The sequence below is a fragment of the Artibeus jamaicensis genome, unplaced genomic scaffold, assembly GCF_021234435.1.
Source record: "Artibeus jamaicensis isolate MK-2021 breed Jamaican fruit bat unplaced genomic scaffold, CSHL_Jam_final contig_3109, whole genome shotgun sequence".
In the NCBI taxonomy this organism is placed as follows: domain Eukaryota; kingdom Metazoa; phylum Chordata; class Mammalia; order Chiroptera; family Phyllostomidae; genus Artibeus; species Artibeus jamaicensis.
The window spans coordinates 2,081,755-2,103,411 of record NW_026521716.1 but is presented as its reverse complement, the minus strand read 5'-3'; the positions used below and the strand labels follow the sequence as shown (position 1 = coordinate 2,103,411).

At 61.9% G+C, this 21,657-nt stretch overlaps 1 protein-coding gene across 3 annotated transcripts in view; it reads left to right on the top strand.

The window, feature by feature from the left end:
* Positions 1-21,657, top strand: part of SHANK2 (SH3 and multiple ankyrin repeat domains 2) — a 288,299-nt gene that overhangs the window by 44,008 nt on the left and 222,634 nt on the right. For all 3 annotated transcript variants that reach the window (XM_053662881.1, XM_053662880.1, XM_053662879.1), the window contains exons 8-9: positions 3,898-4,014; positions 10,628-10,705. In XM_053662881.1, the coding sequence (XP_053518856.1) occupies positions 3,898-4,014; positions 10,628-10,705 (195 nt within the window). The remainder of the gene's footprint in view (positions 1-3,897; positions 4,015-10,627; positions 10,706-21,657) is intronic.

Genomic DNA, 21,657 nt, shown 5'->3' with positions numbered 1-21,657 from the left:
CCAGGCTGCCCTTCCCCCACTTCTCCCAAGCTCTGCATTTGGGGTCCTTGACTCCCCATTTTGCCCCCTGCTGTGACCTCCCTGGCCCAGATGGCCCACCGCCCTCTAGTGGTCGTTCTCTTTTCACGCAAGTCTGGGAAAGCCCTTTGCCCTGCCGAACCACCAGGGTTACCCAGGAAGGCGACCACAGGCAATTTACTGCCTCCTGAGCCTGGCTGTCCTCACCTGTGGTGACCGTCAGTGGAGTGAGGGACGCCGGGTGCCCACAGAGATGGTAGGCCGGTTGGCCGTGTTGCTCCTACATTTCCACCCTCCCTGCTAGTGCCCCAGACACTGTGTTTGCACTTCCCTTCACACCCGAGAGCAACCCCAAAGACGCGTGCTTGTCCCCCCTTCTCAGACAGTTCACGGGCCCAGGGGCGATGAGTGGCTTGCCCAAGGCCGCAGGGCCAGTGCTGGCCTGAGCCCGCTCCCTCCGGCTCCGCCCACACCCAGCCTGGTTCTTTATCTCGCCTGCAGGCTTCCAGCCCGAAGCCACCTGGAACACGGTGGTGCCGGGGGCAGCTGGGTTTTGCACCCTTGCAGCGGGCTGGTTCTGGCTCTGCCCTTTCAGGCAAAGCACCTCGGAGTCCTGGGGTGTCCAGGTTCTGCTTTTCAAGTCTGTCCCTCTGTCTGTCCAGCACCCTGGGGTGTGGACAGCTCCCCCCTGCAGCTGCCTGGCTCCTCTTCCTTTGCAGGCATCCCAGGTGCCCACAGCCTGGCCTGCCCGCAGGTGTTGCAGGCGGCTGGTCTGCTCTCCTAGTCCGTGGTGCCCAGGCCAGGTGGTTCACTGCCCCCTGCAGGCTGTCTCCGGAAGAGTGCTTTTTTGAGCTGACGTCTGTAGAAGGTCTTACACGTTGTTACTCCCGTCACCCTGGTATTTTTCCTGATTACAGGAGAAATAGCTGTTCAACATGAAATCTCTCAAAAACAAAGGAGTATGAAGAAGGGAGTGGAAAATACTCAAATGCTTCCCCACAACCTGAGAACTTTGAGGATTCACTTTGTAGTTTTGCTGAGTAGCTTCAGGTCCACCGGTCCACCTTCCCTGCCCCCAGCTCCCACTGGAATGAGTGCATGAAGAATGAATGAATGAGTGAGTGATGAATGAGTGAACAAACAAATGAGTGATGAGTGAATGAGTGAATGAGCGAATGAGTGAACAAATGAGTAAACCAGTAATGAATGAATGAGTGAATGAGTGATGAATGAGTGAATGAGTGATTGAGTAAGTGAATAAGTGAGTGAATGGATGAGTGGATGAGTGAATGAGTGAGTGAATGATTGAGTGATGAATGAGTGAATGAATGAACAAATGAGTGATGAGTAAATGACTGATGAATGAGTGAGTGGGTGAGTGAGTGAATGGACGAGTGAGTGAATGAATGAACTGCTCACCGGGCATTTCACCTGCCCCCTCTGCTTCTGCAGGGCCAGCTGGCTTCCCGTTCTCAGGAAGGGCTTCCTCTTCCTGGCGACTCACTGGTCGGCAGCAGCGCGGCCTCATGGGCTGGCTGCCGTTGACTCGGCAGGTCCTGCTCTGTCACCGCTGTCTGCGCGGCCAACGGGAGCCCCTCAGGATGGCTGCTTTGTCCCTGGGTCACGTCCCCTCTGGGTTTCGGTCACTGCCCTTCTGGCTCTCCTTTTCCGTCCGGAAACCGGCCGCTCCGCCAGGGAGGCTGGCTCTCTGGAGCAGAGAGTGGTTCTTAGAGCCCAAAGTTGGGCCTGAGGTGTGCTCACTGCCCCCGGGCTGTTGCTGAGCCCAGGCGTACTCGGGAGAGGGAGTTCGGGACGTGTGCCTGTGTGTACACACGTGCACCCACATGTACACATGTGCCCACACACTTTCATTTTTACATCTCTGTGTGTTGAGAGCCATGAGTCTGCCCTGGTTGTCTCCAGCATCACATTTGTCACGAGAAGCTGGCTTCGTGGTCCTTCATTTACTTACTCAGCAGCCAGTCTACTGGCCCCTCCGGCCACCAACCCTGGGTGTCTCCCGCCCCTCCCACCGGGGCCGCCTCCATCGGGTGACAGTGGCAGGGCACAGAATCAGCAGGGGGTCCTTTGAGCAAGTGGGTGGGGTTTAAGCTTGCGGATTGCGGCAGAGTGTTGTCTTGTTCTAGCGCCTGCACGAGTCTCCTGCTGGAGAAAGTGTGGAAGGGGAAGGAAGCCCGCCGGTCCTCCGACCCTCTGCTCAGAGCGAGGGGCTCTGCTTCCCCTCTGGGCACCGGTCCCACTGCGACCCTGGGTGAGGAGGGAGGGGCACCAGGCACCGAGCTGATGTAACACCCCACACATGGATTAGGTGGGCGACGGGGAACAGTGAGTCTGCACCGAGTGCCCTTCCTCACTGGGCGCACGCAGGACAATTAAATTAAGCCATAGCCAGGGCTTGTCCCCAAGTGAGCCCTGGGACCATGCGTGAGCCGGGGCTCCTTGACTTAAGGAATAAGAATCCCAGCGCGAACTGCTGAAGGGGACGATAAAAAATGATGCTCACTCTCCGTGTCTGGAGAAGTCCTGGCGTTGTTGTAGCTGAGAGGGGCTCGGACTTGTCACCTTGGCTGTCTGTCTTTCTCTGTCTGTCTGTCTCTCTCCCCCATCTCCCTTTGCTCCCACGTGGCCCATCTTCTGCAGTGACAGCCCCCAGCAGCCCTGGTGCTCCCTAATTTTCCTTCCGGCCATCCTGGAAGGAAGAGAGGACTTTGCTTTCTTAATTCTTCTGACAAATGTTCTGGCCTCTGGCTCTCCCCCCCTCCGGGCCCCCTGGGGCGGCACATGCTCACTGCCCCAGCTGTGGGTGCTCGAGCAGCAGTGGGGTGGGGGGTGCCCCCCAGCCTCTGAGAGAGGCTCAGGGGGCCCCACAGGAATATGCAGACTCAGGAAGGGCCCGTGGGGGCTGGGCAGGTAAAACCTCATTATCTGCTTCATAAGCTAATGAGATCATTTTTCTGGTGACATATGATTATAAGTGGATGTTTGTCAGGTTGTTTTGTTAAGGTAATCCAATTAATAGTCCCAACATCTCCCCTGTCATCTGTCCTCACTCTTAATTGGTGAGATGTAGCTCTTTCTCGGAGGCAGGCAAAGGGGAACTCCCCTCCCTCCGTCTCAGCGGTCAGAGCACCTGGCCGCTGGGCCGCCCACCCCACACATCGGTCTCCTCCCACCGGGGCCTTCGTCCCTGTCCACGTGGGGAACGTTGGGGCAGGACCCCCTTTCCTGGCCTTTCATGTCTTCCCATCCAGGTTGTCACCCGATGACAAGCTGGTGGGGCCGTGGGGGTCACCCCTTTGGTGCAGCCCATCGCTGGCTGGCCATCCCCGAGGTGCCCAGGACATGTGGGTGGGTGGGGCCGGGGGTCTGTAATGGAGTAGGGTCTCCATTACAGGTGAGGATACAGCTCAGAGGGAAAGTTCTAGAAAAGGGTCCAGGTCACACTCTCCCCTGTGCAAGGGCTGCGAGAGAGCTGGGTCGCACTGTGGGGCTGCCCCTGCCGCCTGCCTTGGGTAGGTTGCATTTTAAAGCCCCGGGGGCTGCCTCTTGCCCAGAGGCGGGCAGGTGGGGGGGTCTCGTCCCTGGACACAGCAGCCCACCCCTGACTGTTCCATACCTGCCCCCCCCCGGATGGGGTGGGGGAGCTGAGGCCGAGGGAGAGGTGGGTGGTGCCTCTGAGCGCTGGGTCATGGGAAGGGCGGTGGGGGCCCCTCCCAGACTCCTGTTGACCCGCCAAGTGCGAGTCTTGAACAAGCGCCTTGTTGCCAGAGCCCAGCCTGGGCTGCCCCCCTACCCCCCAGCCTCTGGGTGTGCTGCCTGCTGCGCGGCCCCGGTTCACGGCGTGCGCTGTCCTTCCAGGCCTGCAGGTACGGCCACGTGCAGCACCTGGAGCACCTGCTGTTCTACGGGGCGGACGTGGGCGCCCAGAACGCCTCGGGGAACACTGCCCTGCACATCTGCGCGCTCTACAACCAGGTCAGTGGGCGCCGCTCCTCCTGCCCCCGCGTCCAGGACCGCACGGGCGGAGGGAGGTGGGCACGGCTTTGGGGGTCTGGGGTCCGCTGAGTCCTGGACGCGGCCGTGGAAGGTCCCCCCGCCCCTTGTGTCTTCCACTCTCCTTCTCTGACTTCAGAGACCTCGAGTCTGCGCAGTGGTCCGTGCGGACCCCACACGGGGCAGAATGGGGCCGGGCTCCACCACCCGGAGGCGTGAGGGGCAGACCACGGGTCAGGGTGACCGCTGGGGGCCCCCGGGGCTCACTCACGCTGCTCATCCCCTCTGCTGTCCCCGTTCCAAGCGATGAGTCCGTCTTCCTGGATGATGTCCCCGGCCTCGGCCTGAACCCAAGTCCTCCCCTGCCCCCCCCCCGGCCACTCTGAAACCCCACGTTGCTTCTGGCTATTGCACCCTGGAAAACGCTCCGTACCCTTCAAGACCCAAGGCAGGCAGCCCGCCCTCAGCGGAGCCTCCCCTGACGAGCCCGTCCTGGAGCCGGTGGTGTTTTCACTGCGCTGAGCCGAGCTTTGCAAGACCCCCAGGGCGGCCCCCTGGGGGCAGGCTGCTGTATGACGAACCTGGTGCTCCTGCCGGTGCCCTCTCCGCCCTGGGGCCCCCTCGCGGGGCCACGAACCACCATCGCTCGTGGTCTCCACACTCTGCCGGCCCTGAGTGCAGCTCGGCCGGGGGCAGGGGGCTGGGGTGGCGTTTGCCCGGCAGCTGGAGCTGAGCCCGTGGGCGTGGCTAGAGGAGGAACACAGGTCTCGAGGCTCAGATGTGGCGGGTGAGACGTCCGGGCCCAGGTGCGCTTCTTAACTGTGCTGCCTCGGAGAAGGGGGACGTTCCCTCGCTCCCCAGTAGGCTTCAAGCCTGTTTGGTCACAAAGGAAAAAACCCAGAACAGACATATGTTCTGTCATTTGAAATAACACAGGCAAGGTGGCCTTCGAAAGCGCAGGTGGTGTTTTCACTGGAGGAGGTGACGGTGGGGTCGTGGTCCGTATTCTGGGTTATCGATGGGGCTGGGCTTGACCGAGGTCACTCGGCTGATGGCTCCAGAGGAACCCCACACTGGCCTGTGGGAAGAGGGGTCAGCAGATCCCTTCTGGAAAGGGTCACTCGACTCTGCCGTTTGTGGTGAACACGGCCACGGACATCACTAGGGGAGCATGAGCTGTGCACCCACGAAGCTCCGTCTACACACAGGCGGCCGGCCGCCAGAGTCTGTGGGCCACAGTTCGCGCAGCCCGGGCTGGAGGTGGCACCTGACCCTCTTCAGACCTTGGCTTTGGGCCGACTTGCAGCCCAGAGACCGTGCCGCTTCCTGTCAACACCCCAGGGACCCTCTGCAGGTTCACATGCGCTGTCCCCTCTCCGGGGTCCTGGCACCATGGGCAGCCTGCCTGTGTGACCCTTCTCTGCAGCCCAGGTAGAGCTGCCTTAGGTGGCCTTGACTGCTTTGGACCCTGCCCTGCCTTGCCTCCCGGGGGCCACCGTGAGAGTCTCGGGCTCAGGGTGTGGTGGCCCCATGGGCCCGGGCACCCTGGCCAGTTGGGAATCACCAGTGCTCTGAGATCCAGCCTCACGATCCCTCGTGCTGTCCCCGGGATGCTGGTGTGATTGCCATTCACTCCCCTCCCCGGGGGGCCCCCTGTCCCGACTGTAGGGGTGTCTCACCAATGCAGTGGGAGAACGCAGCCTGGGGCATCGTGGTGTGACTCAGAGGGGCGCCCGTGACGGCTGTCCGGGATGGAGGGCGGCCCCAGCCTTTGCCTGCGCGCCCTGCCCGTGTCCCCAGGCCTGCCCTGTCCTATCCCAGTCACCACTGCATGGAGCCCCCATGTCCTCCTCCCCACGCACGTGGGGTGTGCGCGGCTGCCTCGGGCTTGGCGCGCGCGGGAGAGACAACCTGGACTTCAAGTGCAAAGGGGCACCACTCAGAGCCCCTAGGGAGCGACACTGAGTGACAGGTGGTCCCAGGGCGGAGCCCAGGGATGTTTCTCTTGGACTCTGAACTTCATCTCTAATATGGGGATAATTACACCGAACTCACCATGAAGCTGAAAATAGAAAATTAACACGGTGTGTTCCCGGCACGCAGCAGCCGCTCAGTAAACACTGGCCCTGGTGGCGGTGGCGGAGGTGATGGTGGTGAGGATGGTGATGGTGACGGTGACAGTGGTGCTGGTGCTGCTGCTCGTGATCAGGCCTCGTTAAATCGAAAAGCATCGAGGTGTGTGGGTGGACGGCGTGTGGCCTCCTCTGCACACTTCCAGTCAAACGCCCTGCCACCAGGGTGTTCTCCTCTTCTCTCCTGAGATCGACCCATCAGGGCTCTGCTTGTGAGCAGCGAGTGGCGCCTGATCCACCGCCCCGCTCAGCCCCTGGCCGGATTTTCAGGAGCCCCCGGGGGCGGGACGGGGTCTGGTTTGTTTTTCTGCCCTGGATAGTGAAGGCAGGGAGTGTGCCCTAAACATCAAAGGCCCCCAGGCCGGGCCAGGTCTTCGGGAAGGTAAAAAATACCCCTGAGCAGAGGTGGGCTGCATTCTGTTTGTGTCTCTGTGCCCCTCGGATCGCTTGCCAGCTTAGCAGCTGCCTCCCCAGGGCCGCCACGGGGCGACCGTCCCTGGAGCGTTGAAGGTGTGCATCTCACGGGACAGGAGGGGTCCCCCTGCCTTTCCCCGGGGACCCCCGCTGGGCCTTGGGTGCCCAGAGGCCGAGGCCTGTCCCAGAGGGGCTCGGCTAGTGAGTGGGAAGCTGGGCTTCCAGGTTCACCCCCCGTCTTCCTCCCGTGACTGTGGGTCACGCTCCTGAACCCTTGATCAGGCTGGGGATGGCCTCCACAGGGCACAAGTCAGGCAAGGTCACTGTCGGCCCCAGCGTGGGCGGGCGGTGGTCTTCGGGGTGCAGAGAGGGAGCGTCAGTCCTGGGGCCAGGAGCCAGCCCCACACTGGTGACAGCGACTCTGCGTGTGACTGTCGTTTCTGATGTCATCCGTCTTAGCTCTTCTTAGATTCATGTCTGCCTAGACAGGCTCGTTGGAGAGGGCAGCTCGAGCTGGAAATGGATTGCTGACTTGGAGCCTGGGGGGCCCAGCCATGCACGGCGGTGACCTTGAAGCAGAGACCGGGTTGGTGCGGTGGGAATAAAAGTGCTCAGAAGTCAGTTAAAACCTGGGCCGCAGCGCGCACTGGTGATTTGGGGCTCACTGGCAACCGGCATCTGCCCCTCCTGCTCTCCAGTGGCATCTCCACCAGGTGTCTGGGGGCCACACTCCTGTTGTCTAGATAGTGACCTTGGGCAGACCTGTGCCCCGTGGCACCTTCTAGAAAACGTGGGTGACGCGAACCTCCCCCTGAGCTGGGCCGGTGACGTTGGAGCCCGGGCCTTCCCCACGTGCAGACCGACCAACTACCTGTCACTCCAGCCCGCACCCTGGGCTGCCCTCTTGTCCCTCACAATCCCTCAGTCCCTCTTACCCCAGGCCTTGTCACCTCCCTTCTGTCCCCTCCATCATGCCCATCTTTGCCCAGCCCTGGCACTGTCCCTGGACAGCTGTATTCAGCACCCAGCGGTCCCCTCCCTTCCATGCTGGGTCTCCTTCCCTCCAAGCTACTTCCCACTGCGCACGTCAGACTGTGCAAGGGCCCCAAGGAGGGGTAATCCAGGAGGCGAGGGAGGATCCTGGGTGGGGCAGAGTTAGGGGGCTGGGCAGAAAGTGCAGGGGCCAGAGTCCTCATAAGACTTCATTTGCAAAGCGAGCTGGGCGGGATCTGGCCCCCGGCTGCAGTCTGAGATCTGGAATGAAATGACAAGACCCGTGGGGTCTTCCCCCCCACTTCTGTCCCAGGTGTGTGGCCTCAGGCCAGGTTTCCTGCTTGTCACCACTTGAACTAATGCCAGGGCTGTTCTTCAAAAACTGAACGAGCAACCCCCCGGGTTTCATTGTCCTCCAGATCCCCAGATGAGGGAGAGGAAAGCTGTGTTTGCCCAGCGGTTTTGTTCTTTTCATTCCTCACCGTCACCCACAGGGTCCAGGGCAGGGGCAGTGGGCACGGCCACGCAGCCCGCACCTGGGAAGGAGCTGCTGCGTGAAGGACCTACCACATCTGGGGGCTGCTGACAACGCAGACCCATGGCCCCCCCGCAGGCCAGAGGGGACCTAGCATCCTGAGAAAAGGCAGGGCCAAGGCCAGCCCACACCGCATGGGCCACAGGGCCTGGTGGAACGGCGGGGTTAGGACAAAAGCTGGAAAGACAGACAGACAGACAGTGCACGACAGGCTGCATAGGGCGGGGAGGGCGGGGGGATGGGGTGACCCCTGGGCTCCTGTTTGGGGGGCTGTTCTGTTCGTTCCTCAAAGCGTCACGTGAGCACAGCTCTGGGGGGGATACGGACAGTGTAGGTGGGGGTCTCAGGCTTTTCCATGGTCCTTCTCGAAAGCCCAGGGGGATGCTGCGGTCCTGCCCCCCCGGGGCCACTGGGGCGGTTGGGGGGGGGTGCATGCTGCCGTCCGCCCTCTCTTTCACACCCAGCCTCGATGCCCCAGCAGCCTCGACGCCCCAGCAGCCTCGTGCCCTCTTGCTGCCCGGGTCCCACCACTCCTTGTCCCTCTGTCTGGACCCCCACGCCGTGGTCCCAGACCCCTCTTCCCCCACAGCGGCTGGGGCCTTGGACTGGCCTGAAGCTGTGAGCCCCGGGTACACAGGTGACCTTTCACCGACAGTGACCTCAGTCTGCCCCCCCCCACCCCCTGCAGCTGAGTCCCGGGCCCAGCAGCCCGAGGACACAGAGGCAGGTGGGTCTGGGTCTGTGACCTCAGGTGCGCTCCACCCACGGCCACGGGGCGTGAAGACAGCCACCCCACTCAGGCACCTCCCAGCCGCAGCTCAGAGGGCGGGGCCCTGGGCCTCCGGGTCCCTCTGCTTCCTCTAGAGGGGTTCCCTGTGTCATCTCGTGGGGCGCAGGCCCCAGTGGACCCCCATCCCCGGTTGCAGGGGCAGGGCGGCCCCTGCTGGCTGCCGTGAGCACGCCCTTGGCTCGGAGTCCCAGGGAAGGGGACCCTCAGTGTGTCTCTGCCGCCATCTCTGTCTCTTCCTTCTCTGGTCTCGGACGCCTTCCTGAGGGGCTCCCACTCTGGGCAGTTTGGTCTGTTCACTCGGCCCTGAGACCAGCTGCACCGTCGGCCTCACTGCCTCGTCAGCCCCCCAAACAGGAGCCCAGGGGTCACCCCATCCCCCCGCCCTCCCCGCCCTACGCAGCCTGTCGTGCACTGTCTGTCTGTCTGTCTTTCCAGCTTTTGTCCTAACCCCGCCGTTCCACCAGGCCCTGTGGCCCATGCGGTGTGGGCTGGCCTTGGCCCTGCCTTTTCTCAGGATGGTAGGTCCCCTCTGGCCTGCGGGGGGGCCATGGGTCTGCGTTGCCAGCAGGCCCCAGATGTGGTAGGTCCTTCACGCAGCAGCTCCTTCCCAGGTGCGGGCTGCGTGGCCGTGCCCACTGCCCCTGCCCTGGACCCTGTGGGTGACGGTGGGGAAGCCCAGATGGCCCAGTGCAGGGCTGGGGCGGCGACTCCCACAGGCAGTGTCCTCTGTGCGGCTGCCCTGCCCGCCCACCCTGAGTGCGGGGACACCAGCAGGCACGCGGTCCTTTAGAGGCTCTCCGAAAGTGTCATTCACTGGCCAGGTGTCCTTGGCACTTGATTCTGCCTCCACGTGCCCTGGGCTGTCTCCTCACTGTTTTGTCCCCGCCCTCCCCGTGGTGAGTTTCAAAGGGGGGGCGGCTGTTCTCTGTCGGCTGCCGTGGGCACAGAGTAGGTGCTCAATTAAAGGGACAGGAATAGAGTTCTTTTCGTTGTAAAACTACACACGAATGAGTATCACTGGTCTTTAAAGAACATGGAAACGCTTTAGTGCAGAATGTGCTCAGACGAGCAGAACCCTTCCTGCTTCCCGGGAAGGGAGACCCCACCCACGGGCCTGCATCGCGCACAGTCTGTGCTTCCCTGCAGGAAAACGGGGGTCGAGAAGCTGCGTCACGGTTCTGAGACGTGCATTTCTCACCCAGATGTGCTTGGAAATAGTTCTTGTTGGTTGTTAGCAACCCACCTGTTCTTTCCTCCTGCTGCCTAAGGGAGGACTGTTCTAGAAGGCCTTCCCGGTTTCCCCGGTTCTCGATCACCGAGGCCACGGCCCGGTTGTCTCTTCCTGTTCTCCTCTTCGGGTTTTACAGACGGCCTTTCACTCGCCGTTCAGGCACGCACCTGTGCCGGGCAGCCTTAAAAAGCAAGACGGTTTGGCACGTGGTCCTGCACGGGGTCTGGCACGTGGTCCTGCACGGGGTCCGGCACGTGGTCCACGTTTCACAGCACTTTGGACTCTGCCGCGTTGTCCACAGTGTTTGCAGCAGTTAAATGATATCACCTGACGCTGGGTGGGGGGGTCGCCCTGATCCTGGCCGTGATGGAGCACACTCTGCCCTCCCTCCGAAGTTTGCACTCGTTCCCTGAGTCCGGTGGACGCGAGCCCCGGCCGGCTCGCTCTCGGGCGACGCTCTGGCGCCGTCTCACCTGCGGTTTCTTGTGTCTCTCGTGCAGGACAGCTGTGCTCGGGTGCTGCTGTTCCGGGGCGGCGACAAGGAGCTGAAGAACTTCAACAGCCAGACTCCGTTCCAGGTAAGAAGCCCTGGAGACTCGGGCGGCCGCCTGGCTGTGCCGGGGGAGGGGGCGGCCGCGGGCTTCGGCCAGCCCGTCCTCCTCGTCCTCCTGCTGTTTGTGGCGCGTTTGTTGGGAGGTGGGCCTGTGCCCTGGGGCGTCGTCTGTGTTTGGGGGCTGAGCCCTGAGCCTCTGGGTTCTAGTGCTGGAGCAGCTGACTTGTGTCAGCTCCGTCACCCGACTTCCTTCCTGTCAGCCCACGGTGTGGGTGGCACTCAGGTGCCTCGAGGGCGCCTCGCAGACGGGCTGCTCTTCCCTGCACTCGCTGTGATGTGCTGGCTCTGCCGCCTGTCCTTCCCTCGGGGACGGATTTGTGCCAGTCTCCTCGGAGGTGGCTTGAGGTCCGCCTGGGCCCCGCCGGGGCTGCCGCCCCGGGCCGAGGGCGGGCCCTGGCGCTCCGCGGCACAGCGCACCAGCCAGGGTTCTGACGGGTTTTCATTGTGGTGAAGTGTGTGTGCCACAAAATGAACCGTGTCCACCACTTCCACGCGGCCAGGTCAGCGGCCGTAAGCACATTCGCGGCGCGGTGGCAGCTGCAGTGCCGGGAGGTTGGGTCCTGTTCACGGCCCTGCACCAACCCGAAGCCCCCAGACTGTCACTCCGGATCCCCCCCATTCCCCCCCCGGCAGCTGCTAACCCGCTTCCTGTCGCTGCGGCTGTGCCCGTTCGCACCCTCCGTCCGGGTGGAACCGCGCCCTGGGCAGCCGCCGCGCCTGGCTGCCGTCTTCACTCAGCAGCGGGATGTCTGCAAGGCCTTCCGGGTCGCAGCCTGTGTCAGCAGGCACTGTCCCGTGTAGTGGCGTGGGGCCCCTCTCGTGGCGACGCAGCCGACCGTGTGAACACGGAAGTTTCAGCTCAGGGCTCCACGCCACAGTGACGTGTGTGGACCCAGGGAACACGGGCAGGCACCCACCGCACATGGGACCACGCCACCCCTTTGGGCGGAGCGCCTGGTGGCGGTCCAGCTTAAAGACCGTCAAACAGTATATTTCATTAGGCCCTTTTTCTTAAAGTCACGGTGCCGCTTAAATTGCTCGGAGACCCTGCCTGCGCCCTTCGCTCCGCGGCTGTGCTGGGCTGATAGGAGGGGCTGCGTCTAACCCGCCGTCATGAGGTCTGGGCGGTGGCGTGTGATCGCCACGTGGTGCCCCGGGACGTGAGTGCACGTGGCGCCAGCGTAAAAGGCCACTTAGGAGGTCTCCTGTCAGTCCCCGCTCCTGTCTCCTGACACGGGGATGGGGACAGGGACACCCCTCCTTACGGGCCTCCTGGCAACAGGCTCACACACCCACCACCGCGCAGGGCCATCCGTCCCTGCTTCTCTAATGACGGTCAGTCAGTGCCACCGATGGCTCTGGACCGCAGTCACGTGAAACACACTTGAGTACGGAGACCGAGCCCCTGTGACAGTGTGACGGACCAGCGGGATCGAAGGCTGGGCCGCTAGCTCTGGGGAGGCCCGTGAAGGATGGTTCCGGCTGTGTGTCCGGCTGGTGCCCTTCCTTGGGTCTCCCGCCTTGTCAGGTTTGAGTGACGTGAAGAGGCTTAATCCAGTCTGCCGTCCTCGTGTGCACATGTCCCAGCTCTCATTTCTTGCTCACTGTTCCTCCCTCCGAATGATGACAAAGAGTCAAGGCTGAGTGTGTGGGGAAGACAGCCCGCCGCATCCTTGAACGGGATCCACCGCGTTCGCCCGGAAACGCCGTGCTGCTCGGCTGCCATGGCGAGCGCGGGCCTCTCTGAGAAACCTCGGAGCACCCGACAGTGTTTGTCTGGCCAGGCTTTTGCCTGACGACCTGAGGCCAAGGCTGAGCCGGCAGCATCGGCAGGAGTGAGGAGGCCGGGAGGCAGCCCACCCTCAGGCCCTGCCCCTGCCCCTGGGCTCAGGCGTGAGACGGGGTGAGTTTTTTAAGGAGGAGAGCGTTGCAACACGACTCAGGTGCACCTTCACAATGAGGATGGTGAGGCCAGGCGGCCCCCACCAAACGCCACCTGCGGGCGGGTTCGACAACAGACGTGTATTTCTTGCAGTTCTGGAGGCTGGGAGTCTGAGGTCCTGGTGCCGGCAGATGCAGCTGAGGGCCTTCTTCCCGGCTGGTCGGCAGCCACTTTCTCGAGGCCTTTCTTCTGCACACACGTGGGGAGGGGGTGGTGGAGAGACAGGGGCAGAGCTTTCTTATGTTTCTGCCTCCTCTTGGGGGAGCCGCAGCCTTACCTCCTCAGGGCCCCACCCCCATGCCCACATTTAACTTCATCAGCTTCCTGAAGGCCCCTCTCCAGACAGACGCCGTCACAGCGGGAGTTAGGGCTCCAACACGTGGGTTTGGAGAGGACGCACTTCAGGCCATACAGCGATGGTGGTGGAGGTGATGGTGATGGTGGTGATGGTGGTGATGATGATGGTGGTGGTGACAATGGTGGTGGTGATGATGATGACAGCGGTGACATCACGGTGGTGACGGTGTTGGTGTGGTGATAATGTTGGTGTTGGTGGTGAGGAGAGCAATGATGATGAGTCCACTTGCACAGAAGATTAAAGCTCACAAATTCTTTTCTGTATGTTTATTTAATGAATAACAACCCAATGAGGTTGGTGTTTTTATCCCAATTGACAGGGGGCGTGGAGTTAGAGAGATAGGCGCCAGGATTTCAGAAGCGGTCAGTGGCCGAGTGTGGGGCGCGGCCCCTAACTTGCAGTCTGGCGCTCTGGGGTGAGGGGCGGGGGGCAGTCCCGTCTGGCACGTAACTTCTCTTGCTTCCTGGTGTGGGGTGAGCCTCAGGGTCCTTTGCTTCTCGAACTGCTCAGTCCGCGGGCGCAAACACACCCCGATTCTGAAGGTGAGAAAAACAGAAGTCCGTGGAAGCCCTGGGCGGGGGAGAGGCGGACGCGGCTGCGGGGGTCCGTCATCCCACCTGCCCGTGCCGATCCGTCAGAGCCCCGCTGTCTCCTGGGTGCTGGGGAAACGCCGGTGAGCACGGTGCCCCTGGTCCCATGGGCCGGACACCGGTCAGACTGATCACGAGCAGGGACACAGACAAATGTGTGAGGCCTCAGGGCTGGTAGGTAACGGGGGGAAATACTGTGGGTTGAGAAGAGTGGAGTGAAATGGAGGCAGGTGCTGCGGCAGGAGGGTCTTTAATGAAGGGGCTTGGCACGACTTTGGACATGTGAGCAGAGACCGGGGGTGGGCCGTGCAGGGACCTGGGGGGAGCCTTCTGGGAAAGGGACTGGCCTGTGCAAAGGGCCTGGGGTCAGGGTGCACCTGATGCGTTTGAGGAGCGGTGAGGGGGGCAGCTGGCCAGGGGAGCGCCCGTCGTGGGAAGTGAGGCCGCCCAGGAGCCACATGGCAGGGCGAGGACTTAGGGTCAGTCTGCGTGAGATGGGAAGTATCCACAGAGCAGGAGAAAACTAAAACGGAAATGAACCGGTCCCTGCGGCCGACCCCGGTCATGATCCCGTATGAAAGCACCGCTGCTGCCAGAGGATGAGGAAGGTGGACAGAAAATGGTGGAGGTTCCGACCAGGAATCTGGAGCGAGCACAGCGTCTGCGGCTGCGCTCTCCGGTCCGGAGGCCACAGGACTCACCGGGCTCCTCAAGTTTCATTATCACTGAGTGACATTTAAAGTTCAGTTCCTCAGTCACATCACCTGTATTTCACGTGCTGGGTGCCCCCCGCATTGGAGTCGCCGCCCGGGAAGTACCCGGGGTTCTCCGGTCCCCTGCACCGCAGTTCAGGCGGTGAGGCCGTTCAGCGAGTTTCAATCATTCAGTCTGTCTCCCCGAGCAAACAGGGTCCGGCCACCCTTGAAACTCCTCCCACCAGGGCCTGCGGGCGAGGCCAGGGCTGGTGCCTGAGAGGCCCCCCGGCAGGTGCCATGGTCCGAGCGCACGCTCCCTGCCAGGCTGTGTGGAGGTCGAGGAGGGGCGTGGGCACCTGCCCATCGTGCACAAGGAAGGAGAGTTAGGGAACGAGGGGAAGCACGTCAAGAACTAATACTTAACGGAGCGAAATCAAGACGGAGCCCCGGGACCGTGCTATTGAGAAACAGAAGGTGAAGCCCCCAGAAGCCGCTGAGTGTGGACCGCGGTTGGGGTGTGGATGGGGCCGGGCAGAGCGGCAGCTGCAACCTGTGGGAGAGTCTGACTTTCGTCCTGTCCACCCAGATATACTGCATTCAGAAGAACAGAACTACTTCATCCTTTTAAAGAAAACCGTTAGTGGTACCCCGCCCCCTTACCATGGTCTCCCCTTTGCCCGGTGAACTCCTATTCATCCTTCAAAACCCGTGGTCTTTCTCTGCAAGAGGCGTGCTTCCAGCCTTGTGGTGCCCATGTTCTTTGATCTGTACCTTTTACCTATTATCTTAGGGTGGGTGATTTCTGCCTCAGTTTCTGAGATTACTGTCCCATGTAAACTGTCCCAAGATTACATGGGACAGTTCTTGGAGGAGAGGCAGCATCTCACCGGTTTTTGTGGTCCAGTCCTGGGCTGCTGCTGACCAGTGGAAAGGCGGCTGGGTGGAGGCCCTGGACTCGAGTTCCCTGTAATTCCTCACTCCGGCCACTAGGTGGCAGTGTTCACGCGGGCCAGCGTGGGGCGGGGGTGCGGAAGGCAGGGAGTCCAGGGTGCTGATGGTGGAGGTAGAATGTTTGCAGATCAGCGGTTTCTGTCCGGAGCAAACGCCTGTCCCAGAACGTGAGTCCTCGAATGGTTCATCCGTCAGAGGTGAAGGAGGAAGGCCCCTGCGTTCCTGAATTCATTGACCGGGTGTCCGAACAGGGTGCCTCAGACCCAGGGCTTAAACCACAGACCTTCCCTCGCCACCGTTCTGGGGCAGGGGCCTGAGGTCCAGGGCCGGCCAGTTCAGAGTCTGACCAGGACCGTCCTCACCAAGCGGCTGGCCTGGGCCGCCCTATTCCAGGCCTGGGTCCTCATGTGGGCATTTTACTGGCGTGCGTGCAGGAGACCGAGAAAGGCAGGGAGGGCGGGAGAGACCACTGGGGTGTCTCCTTCCCTGCCTCTGGGAGGTGGGGAGGGTGTGGCGTTACTGGGAGTTCAGCTGTAAGACAGAGATCTGTGTGTGCGCGCGCCTGTTGCAGAACGGCCACGCCCCTCGCACAGTCACCGTGTGTGTGCACGTGTGTGTGTGGCAAGAATTTGTGCGTTCTGCTCCCAGCAGCTTCCAAGTGGGCAGCGCGGTGTTGCTCACTGCCCTTACCAACCTGTACTCGGATCCCAGGACTTACTGACCTGGGGCCTGGAAGTGGGATGTGGACCAGCCCCTCTCACACCCCCCCCCCCCCCGCAGCCCCCTTCCTCCTTTTCAGGAGCCACGTGAGAGAGAGATCCTGCAGTGCCCGCGTGGGCGCCGTGGCCGCTCTGCCCCTCACAGGTGCGGCCTTGTGGTCACTGCTGGGCTGCACTTCTCTGCCAGACTCTGGACTGCCATCCACAGTCCGAGTCAGTGGAAACCTGTCTCATCGATGAAGCCGACACGGGAGCAGGCGTGTGCGTGTGTGCACGCCTGTGTCAGGCTCCGTGCCTGGGCCATGCGTGTGGGTGGATGTCTGTCTCGTTCATTGGGAAACGCTCCGGAGCTTTCTAGAAAGATGGTGGAGAGAACCGATGTTCACTGAGGGCCCACTGTGGCCCACGTGGGCGGGCCACTGGATGATCTGAGATCGGAGTGAGGAGGACTTTTTAAAAAAGGTTATTTATTTATTTATTTAAGACAGAGAGGGAGGGAGAAAGAGAGGGAAAGAAACATGAATGTGTGGTTGCCTCTCACGCGCCTGCAACCCAGGCATGTGCCCTGACTGGGAATCTAACCAGTGACCCTTTGGTTCGCAGCCCACACTCAATCTGCTGAGCTACACCAGCCAGGGTGGGGAGAGGAAGACTCTGAACTTGGTGTCTGCAGAGACCCTTTTTGTGCTGTGTAAGGTCACATGTTCACAGGTGTCAAAAAGAGATAGTTTGGGGTCATTATTTTGCCCACCCTAAGGGGACAGCAGTAACCAGGCAGAGTGGCAGGCGCCAGGGCTGGGGACCCAGGCCTTAGGGACGCCTTCCCAGACCCGGGCAGGGCACGGACCCTGAGGCTGGGTGCTGTGCAGGGTCTGGTGGGCCAGGCAGTAGGGGCAGCAAATCCCAAAGGCCTGGGGCACGGAGACGGGAGGGGAGGGTGTGCGGCCTTCAGTGACAGTGACCTGGACACACGGGGGCCCGAGAGCTCTCCAGCAAAGCCCAAAGCCAGGCGTGGGGAGGGAAAGGGAGCAGCCTGCCCCGCCGCCTTATGTGGGATCCAGGAGATGGCCCCTGGGTTCCATGGGCGTCTGCCCTGTGCCTTCAGGGCCCATCCTGTCCCCGCCTCCCTCTGTCCTGGCTGCCGCCCCTGCAGCCCGGTCCCGAGTGTCTCTCCCGGACTAGCCCCCAGCTCTCCCTGCTCCTGGCCCCGTCCTCCGCCCTGTGGCCGGTGCCTGTGCACAGGGCCTCCCACACGGCTGTCCTCAGGTCTGCCCCGAGTCTCCCGTCCCATTTCTGCGTCCTGTGCTGCCACTGTGTGGAATGGTGTCCATCGGCCCAACTGGCCCTCCAGGACCTTGGGCCAGTGTCACCCACAACGTGCAAGGCTGACCCTGCTCCTGGGTCCCAAGGGGGTTGTAAGCCTGGGAGACACCAAGGGGACCAGTGACGACGTGGCCCCCGTCCCCCATCTGAAGCTCATCTTGGGAGAGGGTCTCCCTCAGGGGTCGGGGCACCAGGCAGGGTCCCCCCTCCGGCCCTCAGCAGAGCAAGGTCTCGAGGAACGGCTTCGGGTCGGTTTTCCTGGTTGCCACACGACTTTGGACTTTCACAAGGTTTTTGTTCTTTGTCATGGGTTTTGTTAAAGGGACCTTTTCTTCCTCCTCCTCAGTTCCGAAAGCCTCGGGCACGTGCTGGTTGGTGGCCCTCTAATGTCCCTCCCAGACAGAAGCGGTATTAGCCAAAGACTTTGTTCAGAGCCCAGGGTCCTGCCGCCTGCTGTCCCGGCCAGTCCCGGGCGGGCAGGTGTCCAGTGAGGAGACCTGGGATCTGGGTGGGACGGGAGAGCCAGTGTGAGAGTCCCCAGGCTGCCCCCTGGACAGCCGTAGCCAGACGTGACGTTCCCAGAAAGGTCACACCGACCAGAGTCCCAGGGAAGGACAGGGACAGCGAGGAGTCGGGCCCGATGAGGAATGGCGTCCCTAGAGGAGGTTCAGGGCTGACCCCATCCTCTCAAGGACCGACGTGGGTGACAGTGCACCCCACCCACCGTGCGGGGTGTTCTGTACGTTTTCTTTGGCCTGCAGCCCCGGCCCTCCCCTCCACTGGGTCCGTGCCCTCCCACGCCCCCCCCCACCGGCCCCCCTCCCCACCCCCGTGCTGGCAGTTCCCTCGGTGGCCTCGGGGCGCTGACGTGGCCATCAGAAACCAGAAGCGTTGCTCACGGACAGAGAAGTAAATAGGCAGGTGGCCTCCCTCCTCTTGCTGTTGTCTGCAGGTATTTATAAACTCTCAGGTGGGTTTTAGTTCACACTCTCCCTCCTTTGTTTTTTTAACGTGTGGAGAATCGGCTCCAGAGAGTTGGCATTTAAGGGATGATACTTTTTCAAGAGAGAGAGAGCTCTCAGCCAGCTGGGGCGGGCGTTCAGCCCAATCGATCTGTTCTGAGAAGGGGGGAGGGCGGGGGTGTGGCCCCGCCACAGCTGCCGGCGGAGGCTGCGGGAGTCGGTGGGTCGCTCTCGGAAGCGAGCCCCAAGCTGTCTGTGACGGGCGCCTCCAAACCCAGGGACCGCCCACAGTGCGGGGCCAGCGTCGGGGGTCGGTGGCATTACCCCCCTTGGCTCTCGTGGACCATGGGGCCCTGAAGGTGGGGTGCGGACACGTCTTCCAGGCCCAGTGTCCGTTCCTCCGGGTCTGCGCCCCGAGGCCGGGCCGCTGGACCGAGCAACGGTTGTTTTTCTGAAGAACCACCGTACCGCCCCGCGCAGCGGCTGCCCTCGTCACGCTCGAGCTGTCCTGGGTGCGAGGGGTGCGCTGTGCTGCTGCACAGCTTTGCGCCCGTGGCCGCCGCTGGGTGGTGCTATAAGGAGGGCGGAAGTGGGGGCAGGGGCGTGGTCGGGAGACGCCACGCCCCCGGGGGCGGGCCCACACCATCGCTGACCTTGGCGGCCCTGAACGGACTGGAGACTGAAGGTTGGGAGAGGAAGCGGCTCACACCCTGGCGGCGGGGCAGACGTCACAGGCAGCCTGGCTTTGAAAAGCGCCGAAATCCGTGGAACCCAGAGCTGGTTCCTGGGAGGCGGCCTGAAGCTAGAGACGTGGGTCCTGCCTGTGAAAATGGCCCATTCCTCTGTCCCCACCGCCTCCGTGGCTGGGACAGCAGGCAGGGGACCCAGCAGGTTGTTGCTTCTGCTGATAGTTGGGTTTGAAGACCCCTACCCAGCCCGTTCCTGGAGGGGCTGAGGGCAGGCCATACTGATACAGGCTGGGGTTGGAGGCCCAGATGGGTGTGCGGGGCCCCGGTGGGTGGTCCCTTGGCTGGAGGGGCCATCCTGTTCTCCACAGAAGGTCACGGGGTCGATCCCCCGTCAGGCTCGCGCAGGAAGCAGCCGATCGATGTTTCTGTCTCCCATCATTGTGTCTCTCTTTCTTGCAAAATCAGTAAAAACGTATTCTTGGGTGAGGATTAAGCAAACAAACAAACAAAGCTGGTGCATCTGGCACTTAGGGTCCCCCAAGGCCGTGGTTGGAGACCACGGCCTTGTTTTCGCTGGGAGCCTCTCTGCATGCAGCCAAGGCGGAGCCGGCCGTCCTCAAAACGTCCCCTGGTTTTCCAAGAACATCAGCACTTCAGCTTGAAAAAGGCATTTCCATGGGAGACACTGGGATGCTGAGCTGGAGGTCGGAGTCCCGAGTCTCAGCGAGTCTCAGCGGGGCTTTACAGAAATAGGTCGCGTGCCTACTGCAGATGGAGACGCCTCAGGGCTTTTTAAAGAGACAATATTTGTGATGCTAATTTTGAGTCGCCAGAATGTCCACAGGCTTGACAAGGGATGGCATTTCCATTCTTTCCCTAAAATGCCGAGGGGAGGAGGATAGTCACTTTGGCAGAATGATCCGGGTAGTGGAGAGAGTGGCTTTCTCGGCAGGCTGTGGCCGCAGAGGCAGACTGCCCGCCTGGCTCCAGCAAGCGGCCTTTCACTTGAAGGCGTCTCTTTAGCAGCCTCTCTCCTTCCTTCAGAAGGGGCAGGTGAGGTCCTGAAGGTGACCAGGGAGACACTGACCCTGTGACCAGTGGGTAACGTCGCCACCTGGAAAAGGCACCCAAAGCCGGGGGTCCCTCAGTATGTTCGATTCCCCTGGTCCCCGCTGCCACAGCCGAGCCAACGGCCCTGACCAGCATCCATGGAAACCTTGCGCTGGGGACCCTCTGGGGAGTGAGGGGGGACGGGGCACCTGTCCCCATTTCCCAGCGCTCTGCACGTTGGTATTCAAGAACAGCTTTATTGAGGTACGATTCACCTAGTGTATCATGCGCCCTGTGAACGTCTATAGCTCAGTGGTTCTGCGTGTATTTGGATGTGTGCGACCACCTGCTCGGTTCACTTTAGACAATTTCATCACCAATAAAAAGAAACCCTTTGGCGCTCAGCCCCTCACCCCGGCCCCAGCCCCAGGCCACTGCGCTCTCCTCTCCTGGGTGCATGGCTCGCCGGTGCCGGGCACTTCTCTCCACAGAAGCACACGCTCCGTGGCTGGTGTCCGGCTCCTTCCTCTCGGGGTCGGGGCTGGGCTCCTGCTCACGGCAGGGCGACGCTGCATTTCATGGGGACGTCACCGTTGGCATGTGTGTGTGTTGGTGGACAGCGTCACGGCGCCCTTGCTGTCACAGAAAGCGCCTAGGCCTTCGAGGCCAGGCTCTGGGCAGCGGCCTTACCCCTTCCTGGTGGCAAACTGAGGGCGGCTCAGGCTGTGCACCGGCCTGGCCAGAGCAGTCACTGCGGAAAGGCTGGAATAACATCCACCTGCCAGCGGGGCCGTGACCGCCAGCCCTGTCGCTGTGGTGGCTCAGCCCAGCGAGCTGATGTGGGTGGGCAGACACCCCACGCTGCAGGTGCTTCCAGCCGTCCAGGGATGGGACCTGAAGGCCCTGCCCCCATTTCGTCTCTGTCCCAACCAACCAAGCCCCACCAGTCAAGGCCTGTCGCCTTGTGTTTGTGAATAAAGTTTTATTGGAACACAATGCCCCCGGTGTGTTTACACGTCTGTGCAGAGAGGAGCAGCCGCAGGGGTCACGTGGCCTGAACTAGAGGAGGAGGGACCAGTGAGCCACGGCGGGAAGGGAGGGCCGAGGTCAGACGGGACAGCGGACCCCTCCATGCTGTTCACCCATGACTCGCAGAGTCTGTATTTGCAAATTCGCCTGCTCCCCAAAGTGTACGTGAAACCCAAATAAAAACGTGTAGTGCCTCCTACCTCCGTGTGCTTTTTCCCGGTGACTCGGCTGCTGGGAAGCGCCCCAGTGCGGGGCCGCAGGCCGCGGCCTCTAAGCGCGGGGAGGCTGCGGCTGTGTGGAGGAGGCGAATTTGCCCGGTAAGCACTGGACCGGGTGTCTTTCCCGGAATCACAGGAGAGGCGGCTGTGTGACCACCAGCCGGGGATCACAGCAGGAGCCCACCCTGGGTCCCCCTGGGAGCGCTGGCCCCCCGCAGGCTAAGTTACTGTTTGCAGGGACCAGAGAGGACAGGACTTCTGCGAGGAGTGAGAATAAGTCATGTGCATGCCAGGATGGTGGGGACCCGGCGCTGTGTGGGCACCGCAGTGCAAGCCAGGGACGGACAATAAGGTCAAGTTTACAAGGCGGGTTTGCTTTTGCGTTTAAACC